The 13,687-nt window shown below is 39.5% G+C and overlaps 1 protein-coding gene across 1 annotated transcript in view; it reads left to right on the top strand.

Moving 5' to 3' along the window:
* CAGE1 (cancer antigen 1) overlaps positions 1-12,091 on the top strand; it is a 19,677-nt gene extending 7,586 nt beyond the window's left edge. Inside the window, 4 exon segments of the mRNA XM_011962903.1 lie at positions 2,631-3,040; positions 7,779-7,979; positions 7,982-8,857; positions 11,900-12,091. Of these exon segments, the coding sequence (XP_011818293.1) occupies positions 2,631-3,040; positions 7,779-7,979; positions 7,982-8,857; positions 11,900-12,091 (1,679 nt within the window).
* The last annotated feature ends 1,596 nt before the right edge of the window (positions 12,092-13,687 follow it).

The following is a 13,687-nucleotide window of genomic DNA, read 5'->3' as shown; positions in this document are numbered from 1 at the left end:
TCAGGAGTTCAAGACCAGCCTGGCCAACATGGTGGAATCCCATCTCTACTAAAAATACAAAAATTAGCCGGGCATGATGGTGCATGCTTGTAATCCTAGCTACTTGGGAGGCTGAGGCATGAGGATCGCTTGAACACAGGAGGTTGAGGTCATAATGAGCCAAGATCGTGCCACAGCACTCCTGTCTGGGTGACAGAGACTCTGTCTCAAAAAAAAAAAAAAAAAAAAATCACATAATAGAAAAACAGGCAAAGTATATGTATTAGTAGTTCGCTAGGGCTGCCATAACAAAACACCACAAACTGGGTTGTGTAAACAACAGAAATTAATTTTCTCATTCTTAGAGGCTGGCAGTCCAAGATCAAGGTGCCAGCACGGTTGCTTTCTCCTGAGGCCTCTCTCCCTGGCTTGCAGATGGCCAGCTTCTTGCAGTGTCTCACATGACCTTTTGTCTTTGTGTGTACGCCTTCCTGCTGTCTCTTCCTCCTCTTACAAGGACATTGGTCATACTGGATTAGGGCCTACCTTTGTGACCTCTTTTAAGCTCAATTACTTTTTTAAAGGCCATATCTACAAGTAAGAGTCATATTTTAAGGTACTGGGGGTTAGAGCTTCAGCATATGAATTTTAGGGGCACACAATTGAGCCCATAACAGTATACAACAAGCAGATCACAGAAAAGGAAACGAAACGTGTAAGACCATTAAATACATGAAAGGATGTACCTTAAGAAGATCACAGTAAAATACCATTTCATACATATGAATTTGACATGTTTTGGAGGGATGTGTAGAGCAAAGGAACCCTGAGGCTACTTACTGGTAGAAGCATAAGTTGGTACAAACACTTTGGAGAGTAACTTTGCAATATCTAGTAAAGTTGAAGATATGTATTTTCTATAATCCAGCAATTTCACTTCGAGGTGTATCCTCAGAGCTTAGACAAAAATTTTTACATTGGCAGAGAAGGAAACATGTTCACTGCAATGCTATTTTTAAGGGCAAAATTAGAAGCAACTTAAATAGCCAACAAGAAAGGAATAAAGTGTAATCTTTCAGTATAATGAACTACATATATATGTATTTATATGGCTAAGCCTTGAAAGCAAAATTTTGTGTGAAATAAAGACTTTTTTTTTTTTTGAGACGGAGTCTTGCACTGTCACTCAGGCTGGAGTGCAGTGACATGATCTCAGCTTAATGCAACCTCCGTCGCCCAGGTTCAAGTGGTTCTCCTGCCTGAGCCTCCTGAGTAGCTGGGATTACAGGCGTGCACCACCACACCCCACTACTTTTTGTATTTTTAGTAGAGACGGGGTTTCACCATGTTGGCCAGGCTGATCTCAAACTCCTGACCTCAGGTGATCCACCCACCTCAGCCTCCCAAAGTGCTAGGATTACAGGTATAAACCACTGCGTCCAAGACTTTTATATGGATGTAGATATAGTGATATGGTATTTATGTAAAATATAAAAGCACATAAAACAATACTATATATTAATCATTCACCTGAAGTGTTGCAGGGTATTTTGGAGTTTGAGAGAAACAGTGACACTGGACATCTATCAGACCCCCACAATCTGTTAGCTGTAGTTTTTACTATAAACCCATACTATAGTCCTTCCTATGATGTCTTATTTGTAAAGGTAGGTTTTTGGAGGTTGCTATAATAAAAAGCAAGTCCTGCATGAAAATCATTGTGGAATAGGAAGTGAGAGTGGTGGTCTCCAGTCTGATTCCACAGTTTGAGGTGCTGTATGATGCCTCACAGTGTACATCCAAGTAGTAAAGTGTGGTTGTTTAAGAATAAAATATTATATTTTTCTTTTAGTTTATGTGTATTTTCAAACAGCTAATAACTTAGGACAAATACTAGTTTGAACTTAATTATTTACTAAATGGAACTTAAATATTCCTTTGGTCCAGAGGTACTGTGAAAAAAAGTACTGAGACATTAAGGGTGTCACAAAATGAGTAAATCTGGGAACTTTATTCTTTGGGAATGATTATGTTGATAATGATTATGTTGATTCTTTTTTGCTTCTGATTTTAAAAAACATTACACCTGCATAATTCGTCATATTGAAAAATAGTACAGCATAGCATTTAGAAGCAGTAGTCTAGAATCTCAGCAGCACTGCTTAGCAGCTCTGTGACCTTAGACAAGCGACTTTAACATCTCTTATACTTCAGTTTCCTTATCTGTAAAATAGGGATAATAACAGTACTGACATCAAGGGATTTTTGTGAGATTAAGCAAGTTTATATGTGTTTTCTATTATACTATCCCTGTCCTTTTGAAACATTTTATAATTTAAAACATCTTAAAATTACAGTACAACAAAATAATTTTGAAGATATCTTGAAATTTATTGTAATTGTATTTGACCAGAATTACATATAACAAACTTTTTTGTAGCAGTCATTTGGGGACTTCTTTCCCCCATGTAAAAAGTTTTGTTTTGTTTGCTAGCATAAAACCATGCTAAAATTCACACAGTAAATAAGGTTGAAATATTATATAATTTGTAAGTGGCTACAGCAGTTTATTTGATAAATATAAATATAACTGTTACCATCCAAGTTCATGGTCTACTCATTTTTATTTCCTTCTTTCTCTTTCTTATGAGACAACAACATTGAAAATTACTCAAAGAATGTACTAACTCAGCCAGTTGACACCATCAGCATATCTTCCTTGAAACAATTGGACACCGTTTGCAAATTTCACTGGGTAGAAGCATTTGATGATGAAATGACAGAGAAACCAGAATTTCAAAGTCAAGTGTATGATTATGCAAAAGACAACAATATAAAGCAAGACTCACTTAAGGAAGAAAATCCAGTGGAAACTAGTGTTTCTGCAAATACAGACCAACTTGGTAACGAGTATTTTAGACAGCCTCCTCCTAGAAGCCCGCCTCTAATCCACTGCAGTGGAGAGACCCTGAAATTTCCAGAAAAATCACTGGCTAAAAGTACTGCCAAGGAATCTGCCCTCAACCCTAGCCAGCCTCCAAGCTTCTTGTGTAAGGAAAGTGTACACAATAATATTGTAAAACCATTTATAAAGAGAATAGTTCTAACCTAGTTCATCTGAGAGTTAACTATAAAGCAGAGGAGGTACGATTGTGATGGTCAGTAAAGCCTGTGGAGTATTAAAGGATTCGTTAAAAAAAATTATATATATATATATAATCTGAGACTTTTCCAAGTAGTGCTAAATCACCCAGTTAGCATGAGGGACTTTGCTTCTCCGGGGAAAATGCATTCTGAGATCTTCGCCAATTCAGAAATAATTTTTTCTGGCAAAGAAAAATAATCCTCAAGTCCATACTTGAGGATTAGCTCTACCAAATGGTAATTTCTCTAAGGCTCAGGACTCTGTCTTACCCTCTCATGCACCACAGCGTCTATATGGTTCCTTGAATGTAATAAGCTTTTTTAACTATAATTTTTTTCATCAAAAGCAAGTGTATTAGAGAAGTAAAGAAACAAAAGAATGGCTGCTGTGTAGACAGAGCAGCCTGAATATAATAAGCTTTTGTATTTGTTGAATCAAACTGGCTGGCAGTAGCAGAGTTTACAGTAATGGAAAGGTTAAGAAGAGGAAGGAGTACTGAAGCACTAATTAATTTTTCAAGAAAAACAAGATTTGTCTGTCATATTGGACTTCTATTGACAAGCAAAAAATGCTAATTTTTCTACTACAGTGAAAATACTAGTTTATCATTTGGTTATTGATTCCGAGCACACATGTAGTATCCTCAGAGCACTGAAGATACCGACAGTATATATTCTGTGTACTTTCTGAACAAAAAAAATTAAAAATACTAGGAATTGGTATGGGAAAATAGATAAAATTCAAGAATAGTATAAGTAATACCTTTTCTCTTTTTTTTGTTGTTTTGTTTTGTTTTTGATACAGAGTCTCACTCTGTTGCCCAGGCTGGAGTGCAGTGGCACGATCTTGGCTCACCACAACCTCTGCTTCCTGGATTCAAACGATTCTTCTGCTGCAGCCTCCTGCGTAGCTGGGATTACAGGCATGTGCCACCACACCTGGCTAATTTTTTTTGTATTTTTAGTAGAGACGGAGTTTCACCATGTTGGCCAGGCTAGTCTTGAACTACTAACCTCAAATGATCCACCCGCCTTGGCCTCCCAAAGTGCTGGGATTACAGGAGTGAGCTACCACACCTGGCCAATAATACCTTTTCAATGTGAGTTTGATGGGAAACACTATGACTGTAATGCCTTATTTACAAGTATGAGCATTTTCATTTTTTTGAAAGTAGATGACAGCACTTAAAAGAACTTTATTGGCTTTGGGAGGCCAAGACAGGCAGATCACGAGGTCAGGAGATTGAGACCATCCTGGCTAACATGGTGAAACCCCGTCTCTACTAAAAAATACAAAAAAAATAGCCGGGCGTGTTGGCAGGCACCTGTAGTCCCAGCTACTCGGGAGGCTGAGGCTGGAGAATGGCGCAAACCCGGGAGGTGGAGCTTGCAGTGAGCTGAGATCCGGCCACTGCACTCCAGCCTGGGTGACAGAGCAAGACTCCGTCTCAAAAAAAAAAAAAAAAAGAACTTCATTTGTCCATGTTGATTTCTGGAAAACAACATTTAAAAAATCAGCCTAAATAGGGTTTCTCAAGATTGTTCTTTCCTCTTTCCATTGCATTTAGCCATTTTCCATTCAGTCAAAAGATACTTTTAGGCATCTATTACATGCCAGGTCTGTACTACGTATTAGGTAATGGTTAGAAAACAGACAAAAAGATGTAGTTCTTGTCCTCATGAAAACAACATCCTACTAGAGGAGGTAGTCATTAATGAAATAATCACACAAATAAATGTGAACTTGCAACTACGATAAGATCAGTAAGTTATGTGAATAAAGTTACATACAAAGTATATGTAGAGCATGTTATATAAAGTTACTATATATGCTATGATGCTATATAAAGTTACGTATAAACTTGCAACTATGATAAGTGCAGCAAATATAAGTAGGATGGGCATCTATGATTAGGGTACAACCCTGATCAGGGAGTCTGGGGAAGGCATCCCTGAAGAAATGATCATTGAGCTGAGCTGTAAAGGATGAGCAGGAGTGAATTAGGCAGCTAGGGGTAGGAGAACATGCCATACAGAAGGAATAATGTCTGCAAATCCTGTGGCCGCAGGAAGCATGGTACCTACTGGGACCTGAAGGAAGCCCTGAGTCCAGGAAGATCAGAGTTGGAGGAAGGAGGAGGGGCATAGCAGATGAAGACAGGTGATGCGGGCCAGCTACTGCTTTAGTTCATTTCATACTGCTGCAACTATATCACAGACTGGGCAATTTATAATGAATAGAAATTTATCTGGCTCATGGTTCTGGAGGCTAGGTCCATGATGCCAACATCACACGAGGGTCTCTGTGCTGTCATTTCATGATGGGAGGTGGAGGGGCAAAAGAGGGTGAGATCAAGGGAGCAAGTGGAGGCCGAACTCACTTTTATGTATGTATGTATGTATGTATGTATGTATTTTGAGATGGATTCTCGCTCTGTTGCCCAGGATGGAGTGCAGTGGCGCCATCTTGGCTCACTGCCACCTCCGCCTCCTGGGTTCAAGCGATTCTCCTGCTTCACCCTTCTGAGTAGCTGGGATTGCAGGTATGTGCCACCACGCCCAGCTAATTTTTTGTATGTTTAGTAGAGACAGCGTTTCACAGTGTTAGCCAGGATGGTCTCAATCTCCTGACTTTGTGATCCACCCACCTTGGCCTCCCAAAGTGCTGAGATTACAGGTGTGAGCCACCGTGCAACCCCCAGCTCACTTTTGTAATAAATCCACTTGTGATAACTAACACACTCCTGTGATAACAACATTTAGTCATTTTTATTCACCTCTTACTAGGCCCCATCTTCCAACACTGTTGCATTGGGGATTAAGCTTCTGGCACATGAACTTTAGGGAATGCATTTAAACCATAGTAGATATCAAGAGCAAGATATTAGGGCCTTGTAGGTCTCAGTAATGATAGTTATCTTTATCCCAGAACAATGAAAAACCATTAAGATGCAAGGTTCTGCAGAAGGACGAACTCAAAAAACGAAATACAGAAGTCCTTGTCTCTAAATTCCACAGAATTATACAGCGCACCACTACCTGTTACTGGGTTTTTATTTATTTATTTTTTACATACGAGGTCTTGCTCTGTTACTCAGATTGGAGAGCAGTGTGATCATGGCCCACAAGAAATCCTCCTGCCTCAGCTTCCGAAGGAGCTAGGACTACAGGCACGTGCCCCCACACCTGACTGATTTTTAAAATATATTTTTGTAGAGAAAGGGGCTCACTATATTACTTAGGCTGGTCTCGAACTCCTGGCCTCAAGGAATCCTCTCACCTTGGGCTCCCAAAGTGTTGGGATTACAGGTATGAGCCACTGTGCCTGGCCTGGGCTTCGCTTTTTGTTTGTTTGTTATTTTTTTGAGTGGAGTCTCGCTCTGTTGCCCAGGCTGGAGTGCAGTGGCACGATCTCGGCTCACTGCAGCCTCTGCCTCCAGGGTTCAAGCAATTCTCCTGCCTCAGCCTCCTGAGTAGCTAGGACTACAGGTGTGCACTGCCACAGCCGGCTAATTTTTGTATTTTTAGTAGAGATGGGGTTTCACTATGTTGGCCAGGATGGTCTTGATCTCCTGACCTCATGATCCGCCCGCCTCAGCCTCCCAAAGTGCTGGGATTACAAGCATGAGCCACCGCACCTGGCCCTGGGTTTTTAATGTCATATTCATTTCACCATTTCTTACCACAATGTACTGTCTTTTTTATTTTTATTTGTTTATTTTATTATTACTATTTTTTGAGACAGAGTCTCGCTCTGTCACCCGGGCTGGAGTGCAGTGGTGCAATCTCAGTTCACTGCAACTTCCGCCTCCTATGTTCAAGTGATTCTCCTGCCTCACTCAGCTTCCTGAGTAGCTGGGATTACAGGCATGTGCCACCACGCTTGGCTAATTTTTGTATTTTGGGCAGAGATGGGTTTTACCATATTGGCCAGGCTGTTCTCAAACTCCTGACCACAAGTGATCTACCCACCTCGGCCTCCCAAAGTGCGGGGATTACAGGCGTGAGCTACCTTGCCCGGCCTACTGTCCTTTTGTAACCTCCCTGAAACCTGTATCGTCAGCATAAAGTCAATCATGAGGCATGTTCTTCTGCCATTCTGATGTTCCTAAGAGTCACAGAATAATTAGAAAACAGTCTAAATGTGGGGAAAAAAATATTCAAAAGAGAAGAGACCTTCCCTAAAAATCCAAACTTTTGGCCCAATAATAAAATGTAAAAAAAAAAAAAAAAAAAGAGAGAGAGAGAGAGAGAGACCTTGCAGTCTATAAGGTAATTGATAGATTTATTTGTCTGAATTCGTTTGAAGTCAAAGCATCTTATATGTGTGCAGGGAAGTTTGCATAATAGAAAATGGTAAGAGGATAAAAATTTAATTTTCCTTTTGTCAAAGTAAATGGGATATATATCTGTCATATACCTACTGCCTGTGCTCTGCTGTGCTGTTAGGTGCTGTACAAACATTTAGCAATTAATACATAAGTATTAACTTTTGTTAATAGGCATTATTATTGGAAGTAGGTACTATCGTTACTTTATAGTGGAGGAAACCAAATAGGGGATCTACTAACAGAATTCAAGGCCAGCCCTATCTGACTGGAAAGTTCATGATCTTTCTACTCATTCACACTTACTTTGTTTATTATAATTTACAGACTGCAGTTCCTTCGAAAGAAATACAGAATTATGGGGAGATTCCTGAGATGTCATTCAGTTACGCAAAGGAAGTCACAGCAGAGGGTATGGAGAGGCCAGAAATTGTCTCAACTTGGTCTTCGGCAGGCATCTCCTGGAGGAGTAAAGCATCTCGGGAGAACTGTGAGATGCCTGACATGCATCTCACATGCAAGAGTTTCAGCAGCAAAGTGCTGAAAGCTTACAACCTGTTCAAGAGGACATGGCTTTAAATGAAATCTTGCAGAAATCAAAACATATGAACAGAAAGCAGGAGGCGCAAATCCAAGTACTCCAGTGTAGTAACCTGTATTTAGAGAAGAGGGTTAAAGAACTACAGATGAAGATTACCAAACAGCAAGTGTTCATTGATGTCATCAATAAGCTAAAGGAGAATGTTGAAGAATTAATTGAAGACAAATACAAAGTAATCCTAGAGAAAAGTGATACCAAAAAGACATTGCAGAATTTGCAAGAGATTTTAGCTAACACCCAAAAACATCTTCAGGAATCCAGGAATGAAAAGGAAATGTTACAGCTTCAATTTGAGAAGATCAAGGCTAATTATGTGCGTTTACAGGAAAGGTACATGACTGAAATGCAACAAAAAAATAAATCTGTAAGTCAGTATTTAGAGATGGACAAAACCTTAAGCAAGAAAGAGGAAGAGGTAGAGAGACTACAACTCAAAAAAGAACAGGAAAAGGCCACAGCTTCTGCTTTGGACTTGTTGAAACGGGAAAAAGAGACCCAAGAGCAAGAGTTCTTGTCTTTACAGGAGGAATTCCAGAAACGTGACAAGGAAAACCTGGAAGAAAGACAGAAACTGAAATCTAGACTTGAGAAATTGCTCACTCAGGTTAAAAATTTGCAGTGTATGTCTGAAAATGAAAGAGCTAAGAATATAAAACTTCAGCAGCAAATCAACGAAGTAAAAAATGAGAATAAAAAACTTAAACAGCAGGTTGCAAGGAGTGAAGAGCAAAATTATGTCCCTAAATCTGAGACAGCTCAGTTAAAGGAGCAATTAGAGGAAGTCATGAAGTCAGATATTACCAAGGTATTGATACACATTCTAAATCTCTAATGCGGAATTTCAAGAGTTTCTAGTGGTCTGGTGATGCATATTTAGATGTGGCACTTACTTATATTTGTTTGCAGAAATAATTATTAAAGAAAGAAACAGATCTCAGCACTTTGGGAGGCTGAGGTGGGAGGATCTCTTGAGGCTCGGAGTTTGACACCAGCCTAGGCAACATAGTGAGACCCCATCTCTACAAAACATTTTTTATATCAGCCAATCTGCCATGCATGGTGGTGTGCGCCTGTAGTCCTATCTATTCGGGAGGCTGAGACGGGCGAATTGCATGAGCTCAGGAGTTTGAAGCTGCAGTGAGCTATGGCTGTGCCAGTGCATTCCAGCTTGAGTGACAGAGCAAGATTCTGTCTCAAAAAAAAAAAAAAAAGAAGAAAGAAAAACAAAAAACAGATATGGAAAGGAAAATACACCACAGGTTTGGAGAAGTTTCTTTTGGTTCATGAGTATTCAAACAACAGCTATTCCTGCCTTCTTGTGATTATTTTGGCAGAGGTGGCAGTTAACCTGGGAATTTTGTGGGTACTCATTGCCAGTCATCAACAGCATCTCCCAGCAGTTATCTTTTTTTTTTTTTTGAGACAGTATTGCTCTGTTGCCCAGGCTGGAGTGCAGTGACGGTATTGTGGCTCACTGCAACCTCTGCCTCCCAGGTTCAAGTGATTCTCTTGCCTCAGCCTCCCAAGTAACTGGGATTACAGGCATGCACCACCATGCCCTGCTAATTTTGTATTTTTAGTAGAGATGGGGTTTCAGCAAGTTGGCCAGGCTTGTCTCAAATTCATGACCTCAAGTGATCCACCTGCCTCAGCCTCCCAAAGTGCTGGAATTACAGGTGTGAGCCACCATGTCCAGCCCCAGGGTTCCTTTGAGGAAAGATTTTCTAAGTCATCTCTCAATCCTATTCATCAACAAAACAAAATAATACAATTGCATGTTTGGTTTACAAGGCAAAACAAACCTATATCGTATGCTAGTTTTATGCATTTAAGAACAGCATCAGAACCATATCAATATGTTTGGAGAAGCTGTAATTCTTTATTATATGTAGTTCAAAAGGCTTTTTTTGGCAGCCAAGAACCTGGAAACACATTGTGGAAGCGATATTCACAAGACAGAGCACATCTATTTCCGCTGTGTAGGCCTGCCTTAAAGTATGTATAGTAAAATCTTATTAACTGATTACTTAGAAAGAAGGCTAATCTGAACTAGAAAAATGTGTAAGTTAATTTTTTGTATTTGTTTTATTTATTTATTTATTTATTAAGACAGACTCTCACTCTGTTGCCCAGTCTGGAGTGCAGTGGTGCGATCCCCTCTCACTGCAACCTCTGCCTTCCAGGTTCAAGCAATTCTCCTGCCTCAGTCTCCCAAGTAGCTGGGATTATAGGTACACACCACCAAGCCCAGATAACTTTTTTTTGTAGGTTTGGTAGAGACAGCGTTTCGCCATGTTGGCCAGCCTGGTCTCAAACTCCCAATCTCAGGTGATCCACCCTCCTCGGCCTCCCAAAGTGCTAGGATTACAAGCGTGAGCCACTACACCCCGCCTATTTTTGTATTTGTTTTAACAACTTGAACTGAGCTGATGTTACCTTAAGATGTCGTTAGTGGACCCTCTTTTATGAATCTGTAATCATTTTAATTTTTCTTTACAAGTAAATGATTTTACTGTTTTTAAGGATTCTTAGGAAAATATTCTTTTCCTAAATTAAAAACAAATTCTAAGATCTAAGAAAAAAGGATTATCTAAGCTAGTGATTTTCAAACTTGAACATTCTTCAAAATTCCCTGAAATGCTTGTTAAAACACATATTGCTGGCTCTACCCTAGAGTTTCTGATTCAGTAATTCTGGGGTGGGGCCTGAGAACGTGCATTTCTAGCAAGATCCCAGTTGTTGATGCTGCTGGTGCTGGAATCACACTTTGAGAACCACTGACCTAAGCCATCTTAACTGGAGCTCCTAAGCAAATCATGATGAATTTTGAATTGGTAAGCTCTAAATGAGTTAGTTTAATTGTACAGAAATTGAGCATGGTATATAAATTTCTTCTTGAGCCTTTTTTAAGTTCCTTATTTTATTTTGATTAATCAGTTTCTCTAACACTCTGAATTCATACTTACTCTGCTTATAGTTTTGCTTTTCATGAACTCTAGTTCTGTTTTCTCAAAGTATGGCCTGGGAGTATCTGTGAAGTCAAAAGTATTTTTATAGTAATATTAAGACATTATCGCCTTTTTTCTCTCATTTTTTCACAAGTGTACAGTGGAGTTTTCCAGAAGCCACACGATGTGTGATGATGTAATTGCTCTCACGGCTGATGGAATGTGTGAAGCAAATATGAGAATCCAGCTATCTTCAATTAAGCCAGCATTAAAAATATTTGGAAAAAATGCAAAACAGTGCCATTCTTTTCACAAATATTTTGTTTTGAAAAATGTGGTAATTGTTCCATTTAAAAATTGTTATTAGTTGGGCACAGTGGTTCACACTTGCAATCCCAGCACTTGGGAGGCTAAGGCAAGAACAGTGCTTGAGCCCAGTAGTTCAACACCAGCCTGGGCAACATGGTGAGACCCCCATCTCTACAAAAAATATGAAAAATTAGCCAAATGTGGTGGCATGCACCTGTGGTTTCAGCTACTAGGGAGGCTGAGGTAGGAGGATTATGTGAGCCTAGGCATTTGAGGCTGCAGCAAGCCGTGTTCACACTACTGCCCTCCAGCTTGTGTGACAGAGTGAGACCCTGGCTCAAAAATAAATAAATAAATAAATAAATTGTTATTTATGTTTATACATAATGGATTTATTGCTACTTTAAAAGAATTAGTAAACAAATATTTTAAAATATTCTCAGTTTTAATTTCTAAAGGTATCCTAAGATCAAGAAGTTTGAGAACTATCACCCAAGGTTTTTAAGAGTGGCATATTATACAGCATTTTACTTAAAAGATATTTCAGGTTCTTCGTCATTTTTTGACAAATCTGAATTACGTGCATGTAGGATACAAAAACGACACATTCTAATCTGCTCCTGGATTGCTCACCTTGTGAAGAAGAGAGCCTGAATCCTGCAGATATAAAAAGATCTTCTCAACTGGCCTCCAAAATGCACAGTCTTCTGGCTCTGATGGTGGGACTTCTCAAGTGCCAGCTAATAAAACATATATTAGATATTTTAGTAGGGGAGGAATAAATAATAGGGTTGGACTAAAAGAGAGGCAATAAAAGGAATTAAGTTGTGGAAGCAGAAAATGAAGAATTGAAGATAAAATACAGACCCCTAAGCCATCCATCCAGCCCTTCTTCGCCCCAGACTAAGAGAGGCTAGAGACTTAAAGGACAAATCAGCCAGAGGCAGTGTATGAAACTCAACCAACCACTATAGAAAGACATTTGTGAGATAATAGAAAATTGAACTCAGCATATTAGATAATATTACAAAATTATTATTGATATTGTTGATTTTAATAGATGTGATAGTGGTATCATTGTGTTTTTAAAAGCCCTTATCTGTTAGTATTACATTTGCTTGTTTGTTTTTAGAGATGGAGCCTCGCTCTGTTGCCAGGCTGAAGTGCAGTGGCACTTCAACCTCTGCCCCCCGGGTTTCAAGGGATTCTCCTGCCTCAGCCTCCTAAGTAGCTGGGATTACAAGCGCCCACCACCATGCCCAGCTAATTTTTGTATTTTTAGTAGAGACAGGGTTTTCCCACGTTGGCCAGGCTATTCACGAACTCCTGAACTCAGGTGATCCACCCGCCTCAGCCTCTCAAAGTGCTGGGGTTACAAGTGTGAGCCACCACACCCATCCTGTTAGTATTACATTTTGAAAAGTATTTATGAATGAATTAATCTGATGACAAGGTTTGCTTTAAAGTACTCCAGGAGAACAAAAAGGTGGCATAATAGGGGTAGAAGCAGAGTTGGAGAAAGATAAAACAGTAATGGAAAATGTTGGTAATTGTTGAAGTTATGTGATGGAAACATGGAGGTCCATTATGTTATTCTTTAGACATGCATGAAAGTTTTCAAGATAAAAAGAGTTTTGTTCTTATTGTTTGGAAGTGCAGAATGTACTCCAGAAGATTCACACCTCATTCTCTAAGGAACTCTGGGCCAGCAAGCTGTGGCCGCTGGAGTGCAGGGTGATGCTCATGCTTCCCCTGGCACATCGTCGTGTGCTTCTCTCATGTCCTTCTGACCTCTTGCTGTTGGCACCTCTTCACAGTTCTGACCCTGCCGTCTGCTCCATTTACAGCCTGTCCTCCTCCATCCTGAGACAGAGTCCTTGACTTCAGCTTTGACTTCCTACTGGCTCCAGCATCCTGGGTGTTTAACTGTCAAGTGCAAAATGTCTCCTGGTCCAGGAAGACCTTGCTACAGTCAGAGATTTGATCACTGGGAACAAGGCAAAAGTCCATTTAATGGTACTGATGTTCAGAGTTCAAATAGGCTTATAGTGAGTTCCTCCTAGATCCCATCTTCAGTAAAATAGACACCTTTTAATACAAATGAGATATCCTCTCACTAGTATTATCGAGTAGTTAAAATTTAAAAATCAAAATGTGTCCTAAAACATACCACTTCAATATGGCAATCATATATTATGTAAAACATTTACCTAATTTATTATTTTGGTAGCCTTTAAAATTAACAGTTTGTTAAATTGTAAAGAAGTCACAAGAATAAGAAAGGAATAGGCAAAATAGAAATGTACTGCTCTAGGAAAAATTTTCCAAGTGAGCCAAAAGAAAACAATCAAAACCCAGTACCTTGCAGTCCACTTGAA

Source organism: Colobus angolensis, unplaced genomic scaffold, assembly GCF_000951035.1.
Source record: "Colobus angolensis palliatus isolate OR3802 unplaced genomic scaffold, Cang.pa_1.0 Scaffold6, whole genome shotgun sequence".
NCBI lineage: Eukaryota > Metazoa > Chordata > Mammalia > Primates > Cercopithecidae > Colobus > Colobus angolensis.
Note: the sequence above shows the minus strand (reverse complement) of the source record. Positions and strands in the feature narration are given on the sequence as shown.